Consider the following 16,224-nt stretch of genomic DNA (forward strand, 5'->3'; position numbering starts at 1 on the left):
AGAAATTAGAACTGTTTGCCTTACTCGTAATCAGAAATGAACATTTTTAGATTCTGACAATATTTGTGTTTCATGAATTTGCTTAATGATAAAGTTACGATACTATGTCTTGAATTTGCATATATTACAGCATGTATACTGCTTTAATAAGAATATCAATCACACTATCATTAATAATCTAATAATGGAATTTCATATTTGAAAAGTACTATGTGTAACTGCTTGGCATAGGAATATAAAGCCATTTCACCGATAAAGTTAATATGCTGAAACAGTTTACCTCCTCTTGAACTTTAAACTGAAAACAAACATACAAAAAAGAAAAAAGAGTCTGGATCATTTAATATCAATATAGCAGTCTGTGTGATAGTCCTTCTGTTATAAATAAGACCGTTTTTATTTAAATGTATGCATTTTTATACTATAGGTTCCATGTGCTACTACAGTATGTGACTATATTATAGTTACTTCCACTTGAATTGTGAAAAGTGAAAAAAAAAGTCTGAATCAATTTATATAGTAGTAGCAGTCTCTGTGACACACTGTTATAGTAAGACTGTCTTCTTCCATGTTCTGTTGTGTGACTGTATTATACTTTACTCTTCTATAGTACAATGAATGGACAATTTACCCATTGCGATGTTGTTCTATTGTTGTACATTTGGCTGCATTTTAATGAGCTTTATATATGAATAAATAAATAAATTAATTAATTAATATTTGATATAGGTGGAAAGAGGGACTCACCCTCAGCTGAAAGTCTGTGACAGTATCCTGATATCCACAACAGGGTCCACAACAGTACCATTGCCATGGCTTATGTTCTATGTAGATCTTCTTACTGATGTCTAACCTTTATACAAGGTATACCTTACAGGAAATGCCTGAACAAAAAGGAACTACCTCATCTTACATTTGGCTTGACAAGCTGAGTGCAAGCAAGCAAAACCACACTGAGATGCCTTGAGTCTGTGTGCAAATAAACCCTTAAGAGTCTGGACAGACGGCCAAATACCCACCGCCACTGCTGTGTCCTAAGAAATCACAACTGGCTGAGCTGGGAAAACACTGAGAAAAATTGCAGTCATTTGTCTTGTTTATACAATTCTAAATAGTCAGGTCCTTCTGTTCTGACTACCTTTGTAAAATAAATAAATAAATAAAAACTCCATTGCTGTCAACTGCCAGAGGTGATCATTACATCATCACTAGGCTGTTCAGTGATGAACATTCTAGTCACATATTTGTGATCTTACACCCGTTAAAGGGAAATCTACTAATAGCTCATCCAGGTCTGCAGTAAGGTGGGGTCTGCATAGTTTCAGAAAGGAAAAGCGCTTTGAGAGACATTCACATTTATTAATAAACCGTGGTGCTTTGTACTTACAAAATGCACTGGTTCACCCTTCAGCTACACACTGAACTTGTCACAGCTGTATTCTGGAACATTCTGTACAAACTTGCTGGACATGTCAGTAGTGTCTTGCGGCATTAAACATCTTTAATTCAGGTTATAGGATGATCCTTTTTTTCCACAAACTTGATATTTATTAATTTAAATATTCAGTATTTTAATAGTGAAATGTTCACAAATAAGACAAAAAAAAACAAAAACTTTAGTACCTTTTTGTTGCCTAATTGTTTAGTCCAAATTTACACCATTACACCATTGGTCAGCTAGATGAAGTGTGTTAGGTCCAGCCATATACTAGGATTTGACCTGGTCTTATTTTAATTATATTTCAGTTGGATTGTGATATGAAGTGAAGATCAAAGAGGTGTATGTAAGGCACATAGTGTGCAGTGTTAACTCGCTGATTCTCGTCTGGTACAGAATCATTAACAGTGTCTCATTAATTTTGGGCAGCAGCACCCCATTACATATCACTATTGGGTTCAAACATTCCCATGCAATGGTATTTCTGTTAAGCCTGTTTCTTCCACTCAGCAGTTTTAATCTTGGCCCTTTGGGAGTTGATGGTGGTCCTCTAACATTTTATTGGTCAGTCACACTGTCAATCAGCGGAGAACCCAGGATTCCTTTGAACTGTTATTTTCACATCCCTCCATCAAATAGAAGGTGGTACAGTGTATTACTCTCTTTGTTGGTGGGTTTTTACAAACTGAGTAATGCCATTGTAAAGAAAAACAGACATAAAATGAGTAAGATGCTTTATTTTGATAGTGCTTTTTATAAAGGGTCTGCAGAGCTATTTCTAACCAAGAGAAAATAAACTGACAAAAGCATTAAGAATAAAGAGTTAAAAAACAACCAGGTATTATACAGACACCAAACATTAAAAACAATTATAGAAAGGATACAAAAACTACATGAATTGGCAGCAATCTAAAATAAAACGTTTTTTGCATTTTTTTTTCAGGAGCAGCTGATGTACCTGTAGTAATACACAGACGTTAGGGTTCAGGCATGGCTGGATTATGGACCGGGCCAGTGGGGCCAGTGCCCCGGGGCCTCGGACTGCCAGGGGGCCTCCAGGCCTCAGGCCGTGCGTGGTGCGTGGCCCGAGACTTCCGAAGGAAGCTGAACGCCAGGGCCCTCAGTGCGCACAGCGCAAGCTGACCACTAGGCCCCTGGGTGCTTATAGCATGAGCTAACCACTAGGGCCCCCCAGACCCCTCAGCGCTTACAATGTGAGGGCCCCCAGACCCCTTGGAGTTTAAAATGAGAGCTCACCACTACTGCCCCCTAGACCCCTCGGCGCTTACAATGTGAGGCCCCTGAGCCCCTGAGCGCTTACAATGTGAGGGCCCCCAGGACCCTTGGTGGTAAAAACGTAAGCTGACCACTAGAGCCCCTGGGCCCCTCAAGTGCTTACAGTGTCAGGGCCCCCAGGACCCTTGGCGTTTAAAGAGTGAGCTGACCACTAGGGCCCCTGGGGCTTAAAGCATGAGCTGACCACTAGGGGCCCCGGGCCCCACAGCGCTTACAATGTGAGGCCCCTCGGTGCTTAAAGCGTGAGCTGACCACTAGGGCCCCTGGGCCCCTCGGTGCATACATCAAGCGTAACACCTGGGCCCCTTGGTACATACAGTGCATGCTTAAAACGAGAGCCTCTCGGAGAGTACAGTGCTGTACAACTGAGCCAGGACCCCCACACCCCTTCCTTAATGTGTCCCCCCAATGTTCAAATGAAACCTACGCCACTGAGTTAGCTAGCTGCCGTTCTTGCCAGCTAGCTGCCTTTACAACCAAATTAGCTGTACTAAAAAGCCAGCGAGTAAACTAGCTATCGGCCTAAAACTCAGCTGTCTAACTAGTTAGGTAGCACACAACTTAACTAGTTAGTTAGGTGGCATTTCTTTGTGTGAAAGGGGTATAAGATAAAGGGGTAGCTAGCTACAGTGGATTGAATAAATGTTAAAACAGCATGCCATAGTCATGATGCTTAAATCAAAGCTATTAGCTGGCTAACCATTAGTGCTATTAGTTCAAAACTACTATTAGTTCAAAACATGGGATGCTGTGGCCGTGGGAATAAAAACCTCATTGAAAGCTCATTAGCTAGCCCAAATGAACAAGTATGCTAAAAGCACATTGCGGTGTTGTTACTCATAAATACTAGGTATAGCAACAGACATCAAACTGGACACGACACAAAATTTGTCTTTTCAATCTCTGCCTTTTTGAAGGTGCTTATTTTGATCCTGGTGTGTGAGTTCCTGTGTTGCTCATGGAGAGTTCCTGTGTTGCTCATCGAGAGCAACCTGACCAAATTCAGAACTACAAATTTATATGCCACTACTACACTTGTCTGACTTTGGCTTGTGCCTTAAGAGGTTAAGGTATACAGTGTGTCATATCTGACAAGTGATGAGGGTACATAATTACTCTGCTTAGCACCTTTCAAACAGCAGATGTATATCCCTTTAGATACATACATTTAACAGTTGGTTTCAGTACCAGGGTCCCCTGTCTTCATTCAAAACTGAAAAATGTTGAGCACTTGGCTATTGTGTCCCAGTGCTAGTCTGCTCACTTGCTGGGCGTCTCCTGCAGTACCACATAAGACCCTTTAGCATCCCCAGGGTGGCCAGCACTACAGACATCACCCTGACCACTGTCTCAGTGCTCCATCCTGTGTGAGAGAGAACATATGGTTACTGAGTCTGATGTAGTCTGTTATCAGATTCAATGTGTCTGATGTAGCCTGTTATCAGATGGAATGTGTCTGATGTAGCCTGTTATCAGATGCAATGTGTCTGATGTAGTCTGTTATCAGATTCAATGTGTCTGATGTAGTCTGCTCTCAGATTCAATGTGTCTGATGTAGCCTGTTATCAGATTCAATGTGTCTAATGTAGTCTGTTCCCAGATTAATTGTATCTGATGTAATCCATTTTCAGATTCAATTCAGATTCTGTTCTCTAATTGAAACTTCTGTATATTAAGATCTTAAGACATACGTACCTTTTGTTGAGTTTATTTAAGCCTTAAAGGGATAGTTCACATTTTTTACAAGTACTCAAATTCGGAGGGCTTGAGCCCGACATGCACCCTGATTTATTACATAATTTGCGGTGAGAAACTCAGTGGACCTGGATCTAAAATATGTGAACTATCCCTTTAAGTGAGCTCACGTAGGTGTGGCCAGAGGCATATGCATAGTTTTGGGAAGAGACAGAGAGACATGTCACCCACAATGGTTTCTTATGGATTGATTGTTAGACTGGCTTGTATGCATGTGAGACATTAAATTTGACTACAGATACTAGGTAGTGTAGTGTCTCCCCCTAAGTTTTAATGAAACCTGTGCCTGTGGTTGGAGGTTAGTACCTTGAGGTTCAGGTGTTGGCAGTGTGAGGTGCAGGGGGACCTGTGCTCTGAGCATGCTCTCTGTGAACACTGCACAGGCCCAGTGCAGCTGGTCTCTACTCAGAATGGGCAGGGTGAGACTGAGCATCTTTTTTGGGTGCTCCTCACTCAGGACCTCCTGTTTTACGAGCTCCCCCCTGCCCCCCTTCATCCGGAGCCAGGCCAGGGTCACAGAGCCGATCACCTGTGATATCTCACAGTTCAGCACAACTGACCGATTCCTGGATAGACCACCAGGGGGCTCTGCTGAGACTGAGAGAGCACATGTACACGGATTATTTATTTATTTATTTATTTTTCTTTTATTTTTCAGATAAATCTTTTTTTATTTAGATAGCATCCATTATTAGTCATAATGTCTCTGTAAGGTGCACTACCTTTATGATTTGGGATCAGCGCTTCTGTTGCTTACTGTTAGCCCATGGCTTTAGTCTGTTACATTACATGATGCAGAAAATTGGAGGAAAATGCTACATTAATAATCATCATGTTTAAGTATGCTGTTATTTATTCAGTCCTGTAAATTCTGTAAGAATTATTACATTCAGGCATCTTATCCAGAGCGACTTACACAATTTACAACAAAGAGTTTATACAGCTGGATATATACTGAAGCAATGCAGGTTAAGTACCTTGCTCAAGGGTAGAACAGCAGTGTCCAGCATGGGAACTGAACCTGTGATCTTTAGTTTACAAGACCAGCTCCTTACCCATTATACTACAAAGCCGCCCCATAATACATAATACATTATAATACATGCCGCATAAGCTAAACTTGAAGTGCAGACTTACCCTGAACAGTTACCAGAGTTACTGAGGCCATCAGCTGGCTTTCAAAATAACAGATGTACCTTCCGCTGTCTCCAAACTTCACTGGTGAGATTCTCAGAGGGAAATTAGATCCATAGCGCTCAGATGAGAATCTCTCTTTATCTACCTCCATGGAAATCGAAGCATTCTTATGTTTATCAGCTGAGGCCACAATGATTGCATTTGTTCTAGACGATGGCTCCCATCGCCAATACGCTGTTCTGTATGAGGCTGGAGAACGGCAGATCAGCACCACCTCACTGCTGCTCAAACTCCCTCTGTACAGAGTGTGCTGTGTGCCACGTGTACCTGAGGAATAAAGCTGTGGTTAGAATGCCTGTCTGTACAGTCAGCACATATGCTACTGCTACAGGTAGTGAGCAACAAATGGAAAAAATGTGAAAGTTGATGAACTCAGAGTTGGAGGAAGAAAAAACTCAGGCCTCATTACAGAATAGCCTACAATAAATACCCCACCTCCCACTATGAAATCTATTATAGGCAGCCTGGCCGGTCTGTTTCTGTATATAACTTGCTGGTATATTACTTTACATTACTTGGATTTATCTTTAGTCTTAATGAATAAAGTCTTTCACAAGTTTGCTTATGAAAAAAACTCAATGCTCAGGATGCTTTTGTAAATGCTCTAGTGAAAACCGTATCCACAGTAACATACCCTTGCTGACTTCCAATGTCCTGGGAATGCTGAAAATAAGTGCTCCGTGAGTGAGTGTGCAGTTATACGTTCCCTCACTGTATTGGTCAGCACTGTGGATGATGATGTGGGCAGTGTTGTTGTAGATCAGCGTTGTGTTAGCAGTAGGTTCTCTGTCCCTTTCCCAGTCCAGTGTAGCTGAATCTGGAAGATGTGATACTTCACAGCTCATGGTCACATCAGAACCTTTATATCCTCGAAGCCAGTTAGATGGTTCCACTGCAGGAGCAAAGAGCAATTACTTTAGAGAAGCCTGTGAACCTTTTCATCAAATCATTGTGTGGGTTACATCTAAGAACAAGCCATCAAATTTAAAGAAATATACATCCCTCCAGGTCTGGTAATTGTTGGGAATTCTATGGAGAGGTGGAAGAGAAAACATAACCGTGAAATGAAATTTTCCACCTTGGTTTTTTGTGCTATGTACTCAGAAATGGACAATTCTTCACTCTCTAAGAGGTTATTTAACACTTAACATTTTTACTGTGCAGCTTTACATGCATATTAGTTCAATCTAATTTGAGATTAAACTTTTTTGAAATAAAATACAAGACATAACTTGAACTTTGTGTTATATTTTTTTTCACATAGTATGAAAGAGATACTGTCTCATCTTATTAATAATATAATTTATAAAATGCATCAAAACCTGAATTTACCTTTTACAGCAAACACCTCAAACTGGGCCATTTTTACTTTCTCTGGGTTAGTTTGAATAAAAATAAAAACTCCTGCATTTTGTAACTTTGGTCTGAGAATGATGTCATACGTTCTGTTTTTTGAAATAGACTCCTCTGCCTTCGACAAATTCCATGAATGCTTCCCATTGGACTGTATAGTTATTATCCGAGCGTTTGCGTAGCTTCCATCATGTGACGTCCACTCCCAGATGAATTCTGTCCCGTTGGTCTCAGCAGGGGCTGGTAGAGAGACCCCCTGTCCCTCCCCAGAAAGGAAGTATTTGTACTGTACCAACACTGCAGAAAGAGAGCATACCAAATACAGAGATCCAACTGAGCCCAAGACATGATAAGATTACATTTCAATATTGAGGGGAATTGCAGTTAGTTCATTAAGGTTAAATGACAGATGAATGACAGTTAAACCAAGGTTAGTCAGGTTGATACGTGTCTCTATATTAATATAAAAATGTAATCCCTGTAGCTGTAGTGAATATTTGAACTATATTTTATACTGGGATGGAAAAGTAGTGCTTGTTCCATTTAAAGCCCTGCTTTTAGACACAATATCTGCATTATTACTTTTTTGCTATTTTTTTGCTGTTTTCAACTTCCTGTTGTAGCCTACTAGTGGAAAGCAGGCAAACAGAAATGAAAACTGCAGTACTCTTAACCAAAAATGAACGTTTTTAGGTTCTGATAATGTTTGTGTTTAATTAATTTTACCACTGAAAGACATGGATTGTTGTAGATAGTGTATGGAGTGATTGTAAATCTCGCTTAATGATAAAGTTACGATACTATGTCTTGAATTTGAATATATTACAGCATGTATATTGCTTTAATAAGAATATCAATCACACTCTCATTAATAATTTAATAATAGAATTTCATATTTGAAAAGTATTACAATACATTACTATGTACTATGTGTAACTGCTTGGCATTGGAATATAAAGCCATTTCACTGATGAAGGTAATATGCTGAAACAGTTTCTCGCTTCTTGAACTTTAAACTGAAAACAAACATACAAAAAAGAAAAAAGAGTCTGGATCATTTAATATCAATATAGCAGTCTGGGTGATAGTCCTTCTGTTATAAATAAGACTGTTTTTATTTAAATATATGCATTTTTATACTATAGGTTCCATATGCTACTACACTATGTGACTATATTATAGTTAATTCCTCTTGAATTTTAAACTGAAAAAAAGTCTGAATCAATTTAGCCTATATAGTAGTAGCAGTCTCTGTGATACTCCTTCTGTTATAGTAAAACTGTCTTTGTCCATGTTCTGTTATATGAATGTATTATACTTTACTCGTCTATAGTACAATGAATGGACAATTTGCCCATTGCAATGTTGTTCTATTTTAGTCATTTGGCTGCATTTTTATGAGCTTTATATACGAATAAATAAATAAATTAATTAATATATAGGTGGAAAGAGGGACTCACTCTCAGCTGAAAGTCTGTGATAGTATCCTGATATCCACAACAGGGTCCACAACAGTACCATTGCCATGGCTGATGCCCTATGCAGCAGTTCTTATTGGTGTCTAACCCTTATACAAGGTATACTTTACAGGAAATGGCTGAACATGGAGGAAGTACCTCATCTGGCACATTGACAGACAAGCTGTGTGCAAGTAAGCAAAACCACACTGAGATGCTTTGAGTCTGTGTGCAAATAAACCCTTAAGAGCCTGGACAGAAAGCCAAAAAGCCATCACTGTCCTAAGAAGTCACAACTGGCTAAACTAGGAAACCACTGTAGTAAGTGCAGCCATGTGTCCATCCATTATCTATACCATTATCTAAACCCGCTATACAGGGTCACGGGGGGTGCTGGAGCCGATCCCAGCGTACATTGGGCGAGAGGCAGGAATACACCCTGGACAGGTCGCCAATCTGGCTCCGGGCACACACACCTTTCACTCGCACACTCATACATATGGGCAATTTGGACTCTCCAATTGGCCTACCTGCATGTCTTTGGACTGCGGCAGGTGGAAACTGGAGTACCCAGATGAAACCCATGTGGACATGGGGAGAACATGCAAACTCCACACCAAGCCGAGATTTGAACCCACAACCTTCTTGCTATGTGGCGACAGTGCTACCCACTGCACAACGGTGTCTTGTTTATAAAATTCTAAATGGCCAGGCCCACCTCCGCACATTACCTTTGTAAAGAAAAACCTTTTGAAGGGTAGGTTTTAAGGAATGTTTCTTCAAAGTTCTGAGTCAATGTTCTAGAACTCCATTACTTTCGATTGCCAGCAGTAATTGTTAGCATTAGAATGTTCAGGTACAAACATTTTAATCACATATTTGGAGCGTCCACCTTAAAGGCTTATAAATAAATCTAATATTAGCTCAAACAGATCTGGGGAAAAGTGGGTACCTTATAGTTTCAGGAAGGAAAAGCACCTCACAGTTCTAGCCACACTGCCACTAGCCACTGTGGTGCCAGGAAGGGAGTTGCGGGGCTGCTGTCCACCAGGGGCCAGCACCGGCCCCACACACAGGTATGGACACAGCAGTGCTGTATTGTAGTCACTACAGCAGTGGCCTATTACCTGATCATTGGGCCTAATAAAAGGCCTGGTGCTCAGGCCTAAAGGAGAGAGCTTAGGGGGAATGGTGTGATGGACTGTGTTGGGTGTAAGTTGTTGCGTCTGAGTTTTGTTATTATTTTGCCTGAGAAGCGTTTGGTTGCCAGATTGGCATTTTTTCTTGTTTGCTGGAGGATTCTGCTGGGTCCTATAGGCAATAAACAGCAGAACATTTTTGATTTTCCTGTCTGTTCACCACATGATCAGTAGCCACTCCCAGCCCTGCATCACACCATACAAACTTGCCCATCACGTCACTCCTTTGCCAGTACACTTCGGTAATGGATAAAGGACAACCAACTGACAACCAACAATGCATGCATGGTGTTTAGACCAGTACCCTGCATACTTACGTTTTTCCTGTTTGTCTAGTACTTCTATTTATTTCATCATGATTTTACTTTCATGTTGATTGCTACATGTAGCAGGCTACCATGTGCTGTACATTGTTGTGTTTGCATGCAGCATGCTACAGTCTTTTCTCTGCTTTTCTGTGTGTGGCAGTCACCATTGCCATGGCTGATGCCCTGCACAGCCCTTTTTACTGGTGTCCAGCCTTTTAACATGGTATAGGCTACATCACAGGAAATGGCTCAAAAAAACAGGAAGTACAAACTATTTTATCAGTTATTTTGGAATAGAGGTGTGATTACTGTGGTAACTGCAGGCAGAGGCCAGGGGGAAATGGTTCATTCGGCCCATTATTATGAGCTTTATATATGAATAAATGAATGAATTAATTAATATAAAATATAGGTGGAAAGAGGGACTCACTCTCAGCTGAAAGTCTGTGATAGTATCCTGATATCCACAACAGTACCATTGCCATGGCTTATGTCCTATGCAGCACTTCCTACTGGTGTCTAGTCTTTTTATGAGGTATACTTTACAGGAAATGGCTGAACATGGAGGTAGTACCTTATCTGACACATTGACTGCCAAGCTGGGTGCAAGCAAGCAAAACCACACTGAGATGCATTGAGTCTGTGTGCAAATAAACCCTTAAGAGCCTGGACAGAAAGCCAAAAAGCCATCACTGTCCTAAGAAGTCACAACTGGCTAAACGAGGAAACAACTGTAGTAAGTGCAGCCATCTGTCCATCCATTATCTATACCCGCTATACAGGGTCTCCGGGCACACAATCTTTTCACTCGCACACTCATACCTATGGGCAATTTGGAGTCTCCAATAGTGTACCTGCATGTCTTTGGACTGTGGGAGGAAACTGGAGTACCCAGAAGAAACCCACGTGGACATGGGGAGAACATGCAAACTCCACACTCCACACCAAGCAGAGATTTGAACCCACAACCTTCTTGCTGTGTGGCGAGAGTGCTACCCACTGCACCATGGTGTCTTGTTTATAAAATTCTAAATGGTCAGGCCCACCTCCAAACACTACCTTTGTAAAGAAAACAACTTTAAAGGGTAGGTTTTTTGGAATGTTTCTTCAAAGTTCTGAGTCAATGTTCTAGAACTCCATTACTTTTGATTGCCAGCAGTAATTGTTAGCATTAGAATGTTCAGGTACAAACATTCTAATCACATATTTGGAGCGTTTAAAAATGGCAAGGACTTTGAGATTTCCATGGAGCCTCTCTTTCAAAACGCAGGTGTTTTTCTTTTTCACAAACAAGACCAGAGAATGTTTTAATTTCCAGATAGGAAGTCTTCGCTTTAAAAGGTACATTTGTAGTTAAGAAGAAAGTCACATTGTTGATATAAAATAAACTCTAAAAAAAATGAAAGCCGTGTTCAAAAACTAACCAAAGACAACGATTGTCTAATATTTTTATTTTAATCTTCAATACATCAACGGACATGCACATTGCATTCCCATGTGTCCTTTAAAATGATGGTACTTAAACAAGTTTCCATTTGACAACAACGATTCCCTTTTATTTCCAATTTCAAATTTTTAATCAGGGCCATAAATGATATTCTTAATCGGCCTCATACCACACGGAGGGGAGGGGGTTGGAGCTGGTTCGTTTAAAAAACCCAACGGTTTGGACAATATGGCAGAATTTGAATTTTTCTGTAGCTTCTAAAGCGCCTTGCTCATCAGAGTGCCGATGAACATGGGGCCGGCCGCAGATGTGGCTACCACAGAAAACGCACCAACGTGCACCAGATAGGCTACATAGCAGTGATGCGCGTAGTGATTAAACAATGCTTTTACAGTTCCGCGATCGCCACATCTCCACTCATCAAAAATAACCAATCAAAGCAAACGCAAAAGTAAGAAAAGGTAAAGAAAACGAATGGACGCCTGCATTATAAGAGTGTAGCCTATTTCACTAAAGGGAAAAAGCGATCACCTTACATACCAACCATACAATAACAAGCAGCAGACAATGAATGGATACCCATAGGTAACACCCAGTATAAAAACTGGTCAGAGATGATGCACATATACACTATAAGAGTTAAAATGTAACCTCATCTCCTGTGAGCACAGTACGCCCACCGACATTAGCTTAATTCATCTCCGTCTTCCATAAATTAATGTTCCTGCACTCGCCTGTCACGTTCGTCCCAGGTACGTTTCAATGTACGAAAGAGCGCTACTGGCATAACCTTTATGGCCAAGCCACCGTAGAAAGTGTTAATTTAATAACACTGCCAAAGTGAAACTAAAAGTATTTAAAACATACCTCAGTCTAGTTATCAACGGTGCCCTGTCTTGTGGATGACCCTGGATGACCATCGGTAATATGTCAAAATATCGCAAGGATTCGTTTTCCTTCTTCGTCTTCGTCTTCAGTTTTTGACGATTGTACATCAACATGGGTGAATTACCACCACCTACTGGGCTGGAGTAATAATTATAATTATATATACTGACGTAAAAACAAAAAAAGAAAATAATAATACTAATCATATAGCCCCGTTACGTTTACCCATAAGTTCCAATGTCCCATTCAGTTCCGTACGCCCCAACCTCATCCTGGATCTCATGGATTCATCCTTATTATCCCTTCCAGACACCCTCCCCTTCCCCACCTGTCTCTATGTTAGATAAAGGTGTCGACTCCGGCTCTCCCTGCCCCACTCTTCCTGCCCCCTCGTCTTCACTGCAGCTTTAATTACCCCTTTAGCTTCCTGCCGACGCAACGGGACCTCCAGATCCGGCACTGCCCTCCCTAGTGCCCGTTTCACCGGATAGTCAGCCCCCACATTCTACATGAACCAACATCCAGAGAAACTTTACCCATACTCCGGCCACCCGGCTGTATTCTGAGAAGGATGTGCAATAGCTAATACACCACATCCTCCCTGCTGTTTGAATGGAAGGTTTACAGAGACATCAACGCCGAACTAGAATCGGAGCATAGTCTGAACCTTTATATCCGTCCAGAGTAACAGAACCGCCATATCGAGCATAGCTCTCCCCTCTCTTCCTGCAGTGGAGCCGCCCCTGTGGTCCAGTTTCTCTCGAGGCGCGGACGTGAGCGCCAGCTGTACGGTGTCGCGTCTGCAGGATTCAGCCACACTACACTGGGAAAAAGAAGGACCTCACACTTCTAACACCACCCTTTCCCACAAAAACTCAGCCCACATCATCATCCACAGCGCTGATGAACACAGCGAGGGAAGGTACAGCTGCTCGCTCGAGCAGAACGGACTGCTTCTACACAACGTTAGCAATACGCTCTCCGTCAGGAAAGGTGAGAGCGACGAATTATTCTTTCCTTATCCTGATGTTTTTTTTTAACGAATTTTCTCAAATGTAAAACCGCACAGTACTTAACCATTTTTTTTCCACAGCTGTCGAAATATCGGTGGCTTTTCTAACGGCCTCTGCGTGCTTCATTTTCCAGATACGTATCATACCTCGTATAACCTGTACAGAGACAGTTCTGAAACCGAAGTCGTGTTCGTCTGCGCGTCTCCGAGCCACCACAGAACAGCTAGGTGGGCCTGGGTGCCATTTTTGGAAGGAAAAACAAAAACTCTGGCAACAGTTGGGAAGGAAGGAAAGGTCAGGATTTCTACGGAGATTGACGGAGAGAGGTTCTCGTCGGATGGTTACGACGGAATACTTTTCCCCTTGAGGATATCGCCAGTGATGTTTCAAGACGCTGGAAGATATTCATGCTATGTGGACAACAGCTATTTCAGCTATATAACACTGATAACTCTTCAGGGTAAGATGAGTCTTTGGGGTCAGAAAACGCGGGAAGATTGAAAGCTGTACTTACTCTTGTCATGAACAAAGCATGTAATCGATGAATGTCTGTTATTGAATGTCTGTTGTTAATTAAAAATAATTCTAGAAAAAAATAAGAGATTACTTCTTGAATTAATTGCAGGAGGATGGGTTTACAAATAATCAAAAACAATTCCCTTGTGTGTGTCTGTGTAGTGTCAGCAGAGCCCCCTGGTGGTCTGTCCAGGAATCAGTCAGTTGTGCTGAACTGTCAGATATCACAGGTGATCGGCTCTGTGACCCTGGCCTGGCTCCGGATGAAGGGGGGCAGGGGGGAGCTCGTAAAGCAGGAGGTCCTGAGTGAGGGGCACCCAGAAAAGATGCTCAGTCTCACCCTACCCATTCTGAGCGGAGACCAGCTGCACTGGGCCTGTGCGGTGTTCACAGAGAGCATGCTCAGAGCACAGGTCCCCCTGCACCTTAGGCCACTGTCAGCACAGCCAGGTAGTGACACCTTCTGACCACACCTTCCTCACCCACTGCACAACCTTCAACATGATAATATTCAACACAGCCAACATGGTCTGAGACTTAAGATGGCCTTAAGGCCTTAAGACACTGCAGTTTGAATCAGAGAACAGACTACATCAGCCACATTGAATCTGATAACAGGCTACATCAGACTCAGTAACCATATGTTCTCTCTCACACAGGATGGAGCACTGAGACAGTGGTCAGGGTGGTGATTGTAGTGCTGGCCACCCTGGGGATGCTAAAGGTTCTTATGTGGTACTGCAGGAGACGCCCAGCAAGTAAGCACACTAGCACTGGGACACAATAGCCAAGTGCTCAACATTTTTCAGTTTTGAATGAAGACAGCGGACCCTGGTACTGAAACCAACTGTTATAATATCCACAATCTAAATGGATATCCATCGGCTGTTTGGAAGGTGCTAAGTAGAGTAATTATGTACCCTCATCACTTGTCAGTTATGCCACACTGTACACCTTAAGGCTTTAAGCCAAAGTAAGACAAGAGTAGTAGTGGCATATACATTTGTAGTTCTTAATTTTGTCAGGTTGCTCTCAATGAGCAACACAGGAATTCAGGAATGCAGAATAAAATGCACTGTATTATTTTAGATTGCTTCCAATTCATGCAGTTTTTGTATCTTTTTTAAATAATTTTTTATTATGTTTGGTATCTGTATAATACCAGCTTGTCTTTAACTCTTTATTCTTGATGCTTTTGTTAGTTTATCTCCTCTTGGTCGGAAATAGTTCTGCATAAATTCTACTAAAATCACATCAAAATAAAATCATAATTCATTTTCTGTTTGTTTTTCTTTTTCTTTACGTGACAAGTACAATTAGCATAGCCCAAGTTTCCATCATGTCCATTTCAGTCAGTTACACTTTTTTTGTGAAATGAACTGCAATCAGAAATATCCAGAAATATTCTATTCAGCCAGAAGAGCATTAGTGAAGTCGGGCACTGATTGGGCGATTGGGCCTGGCTCACAGTTGGTTTTCCAATTGATCCCAAAGGTGTTAGATGGGGTTGAGATCTGGGCTCTGTACAGGCCAGTCAAGTTCTTCCACTCCGTTCTTGACAAAACCATTTCTATATGGACCTTGCTGTGTGCCCAGGGGCATTGTCATGCTGAAACAGGCAAGACCCTTCCCCAAAGTGTTGGGGAAGCACAAAATAGTCTAGAATGTGATTGTGTGCTGTAGCATTAAGATTTACCTTCACTGGAACTAAGGGGCCTCGACCAAACCATTAAAACTGCTGAGCGGAAGAAACAGGCTTAACAGAAATACCATTGCATGGGAATGTTTGAACCCAATAGTGAGATGTAATGGGGTGCTGCTGCCCAAAAACAATGAGACACTGTTAGTGATTCTGTACCAGACGAGAATCACAGCGAGTTAACACTGCACTCTATGTGCCTTACATACATCTCTTTGATCTTCATTTCATATCACAATCCAGCTGGAAGTTACTAAATCTGTACTAAACATTTGGCAACCAATAGGGACTAGTCATTCCTAATCTTATTTATGAACACTTCACTCCCAATAAATATTAAAATATCAAGTCAGAACAAAAAAGGGGCATCATTTTATAACCTGAAGTAAACGTGTTAGATGCCGCAAGACACTACTGACATGTCCAGCAAGTCTGTGCGGAACGTTCCAGAACACAGTTGTTCAGTTGTGCTGCAGAAGGATGAAAAGCTGATTTTTGAAAGCACAAAGCACCACGCCTTATTGATAACTCAAGAGTACACACTGCCAGACACACTGCCACACAAAATAAAACACTGTTAGTGACCGTGCCGCCTACAGCACTCTGATGGACTGAAGTTTCCTCTGAGAATCTCACCAGTGAAGTTCGGAGCATGGAT

General features: G+C 41.5%; 3 protein-coding genes across 17 annotated transcripts in view; 1 reads left to right on the top strand and 2 right to left on the bottom strand.

Annotated features, from left to right (window-relative positions):
* LOC135251786 (putative methyltransferase DDB_G0268948) overlaps positions 1 to 12,408 on the bottom strand; it is a 45,335-nt gene extending 32,927 nt beyond the window's left edge. Inside the window, exon 1 of the mRNA XM_064329573.1 lies at positions 12,318 to 12,408. The gene's annotated coding sequence lies outside the window, so the exon portion shown is untranslated. The remainder of the gene's footprint in view (positions 1 to 12,317) is intronic.
* The window catches only part of LOC135251784 (uncharacterized), a 128,249-nt gene that overhangs the window by 22,268 nt on the left and 89,757 nt on the right, over positions 1 to 16,224 (top strand). For all 8 annotated transcript variants that reach the window (XM_064329558.1, XM_064329562.1, XM_064329556.1 and 5 more), the window contains exons 3-6: positions 13,071 to 13,331; positions 13,485 to 13,811; positions 14,030 to 14,317; positions 14,527 to 14,625. In XM_064329558.1, coding sequence (XP_064185628.1) covers positions 13,071 to 13,331; positions 13,485 to 13,811; positions 14,030 to 14,317; positions 14,527 to 14,625 — 975 coding nt within the window. The remainder of the gene's footprint in view (positions 1 to 13,070; positions 13,332 to 13,484; positions 13,812 to 14,029; positions 14,318 to 14,526; positions 14,626 to 16,224) is intronic.
* Positions 2,159 to 16,224, bottom strand: part of LOC135251785 (uncharacterized) — a 23,185-nt gene continuing 9,119 nt past the window's right edge. For 4 of the 8 annotated variants that reach the window (XM_064329564.1, XM_064329571.1, XM_064329568.1 and 1 more), the window contains 5 exons: positions 7,019 to 7,336; positions 6,321 to 6,578; positions 5,627 to 5,953; positions 4,796 to 5,086; positions 2,159 to 4,097 (listed from right to left, as the gene is read on the bottom strand). In XM_064329564.1, the coding sequence (XP_064185634.1) occupies positions 3,970 to 4,097; positions 4,796 to 5,086; positions 5,627 to 5,953; positions 6,321 to 6,578; positions 7,019 to 7,336 (1,322 nt within the window). In that variant the 3' untranslated portion in view covers positions 2,159 to 3,969. Of the gene's footprint in view, positions 4,098 to 4,795; positions 5,087 to 5,626; positions 5,954 to 6,320; positions 6,579 to 7,018; positions 7,337 to 8,499; positions 8,924 to 10,433; positions 10,738 to 16,224 lie in introns of those variants that run through there. The other 4 variants (XM_064329569.1, XM_064329567.1, XM_064329566.1 and 1 more) reach the window with 4 other exon arrangements.

The sequence above is a fragment of the Anguilla rostrata genome, chromosome 3 (genome assembly GCF_018555375.3).
Source record: "Anguilla rostrata isolate EN2019 chromosome 3, ASM1855537v3, whole genome shotgun sequence".
Lineage (NCBI taxonomy): Eukaryota > Metazoa > Chordata > Actinopteri > Anguilliformes > Anguillidae > Anguilla > Anguilla rostrata.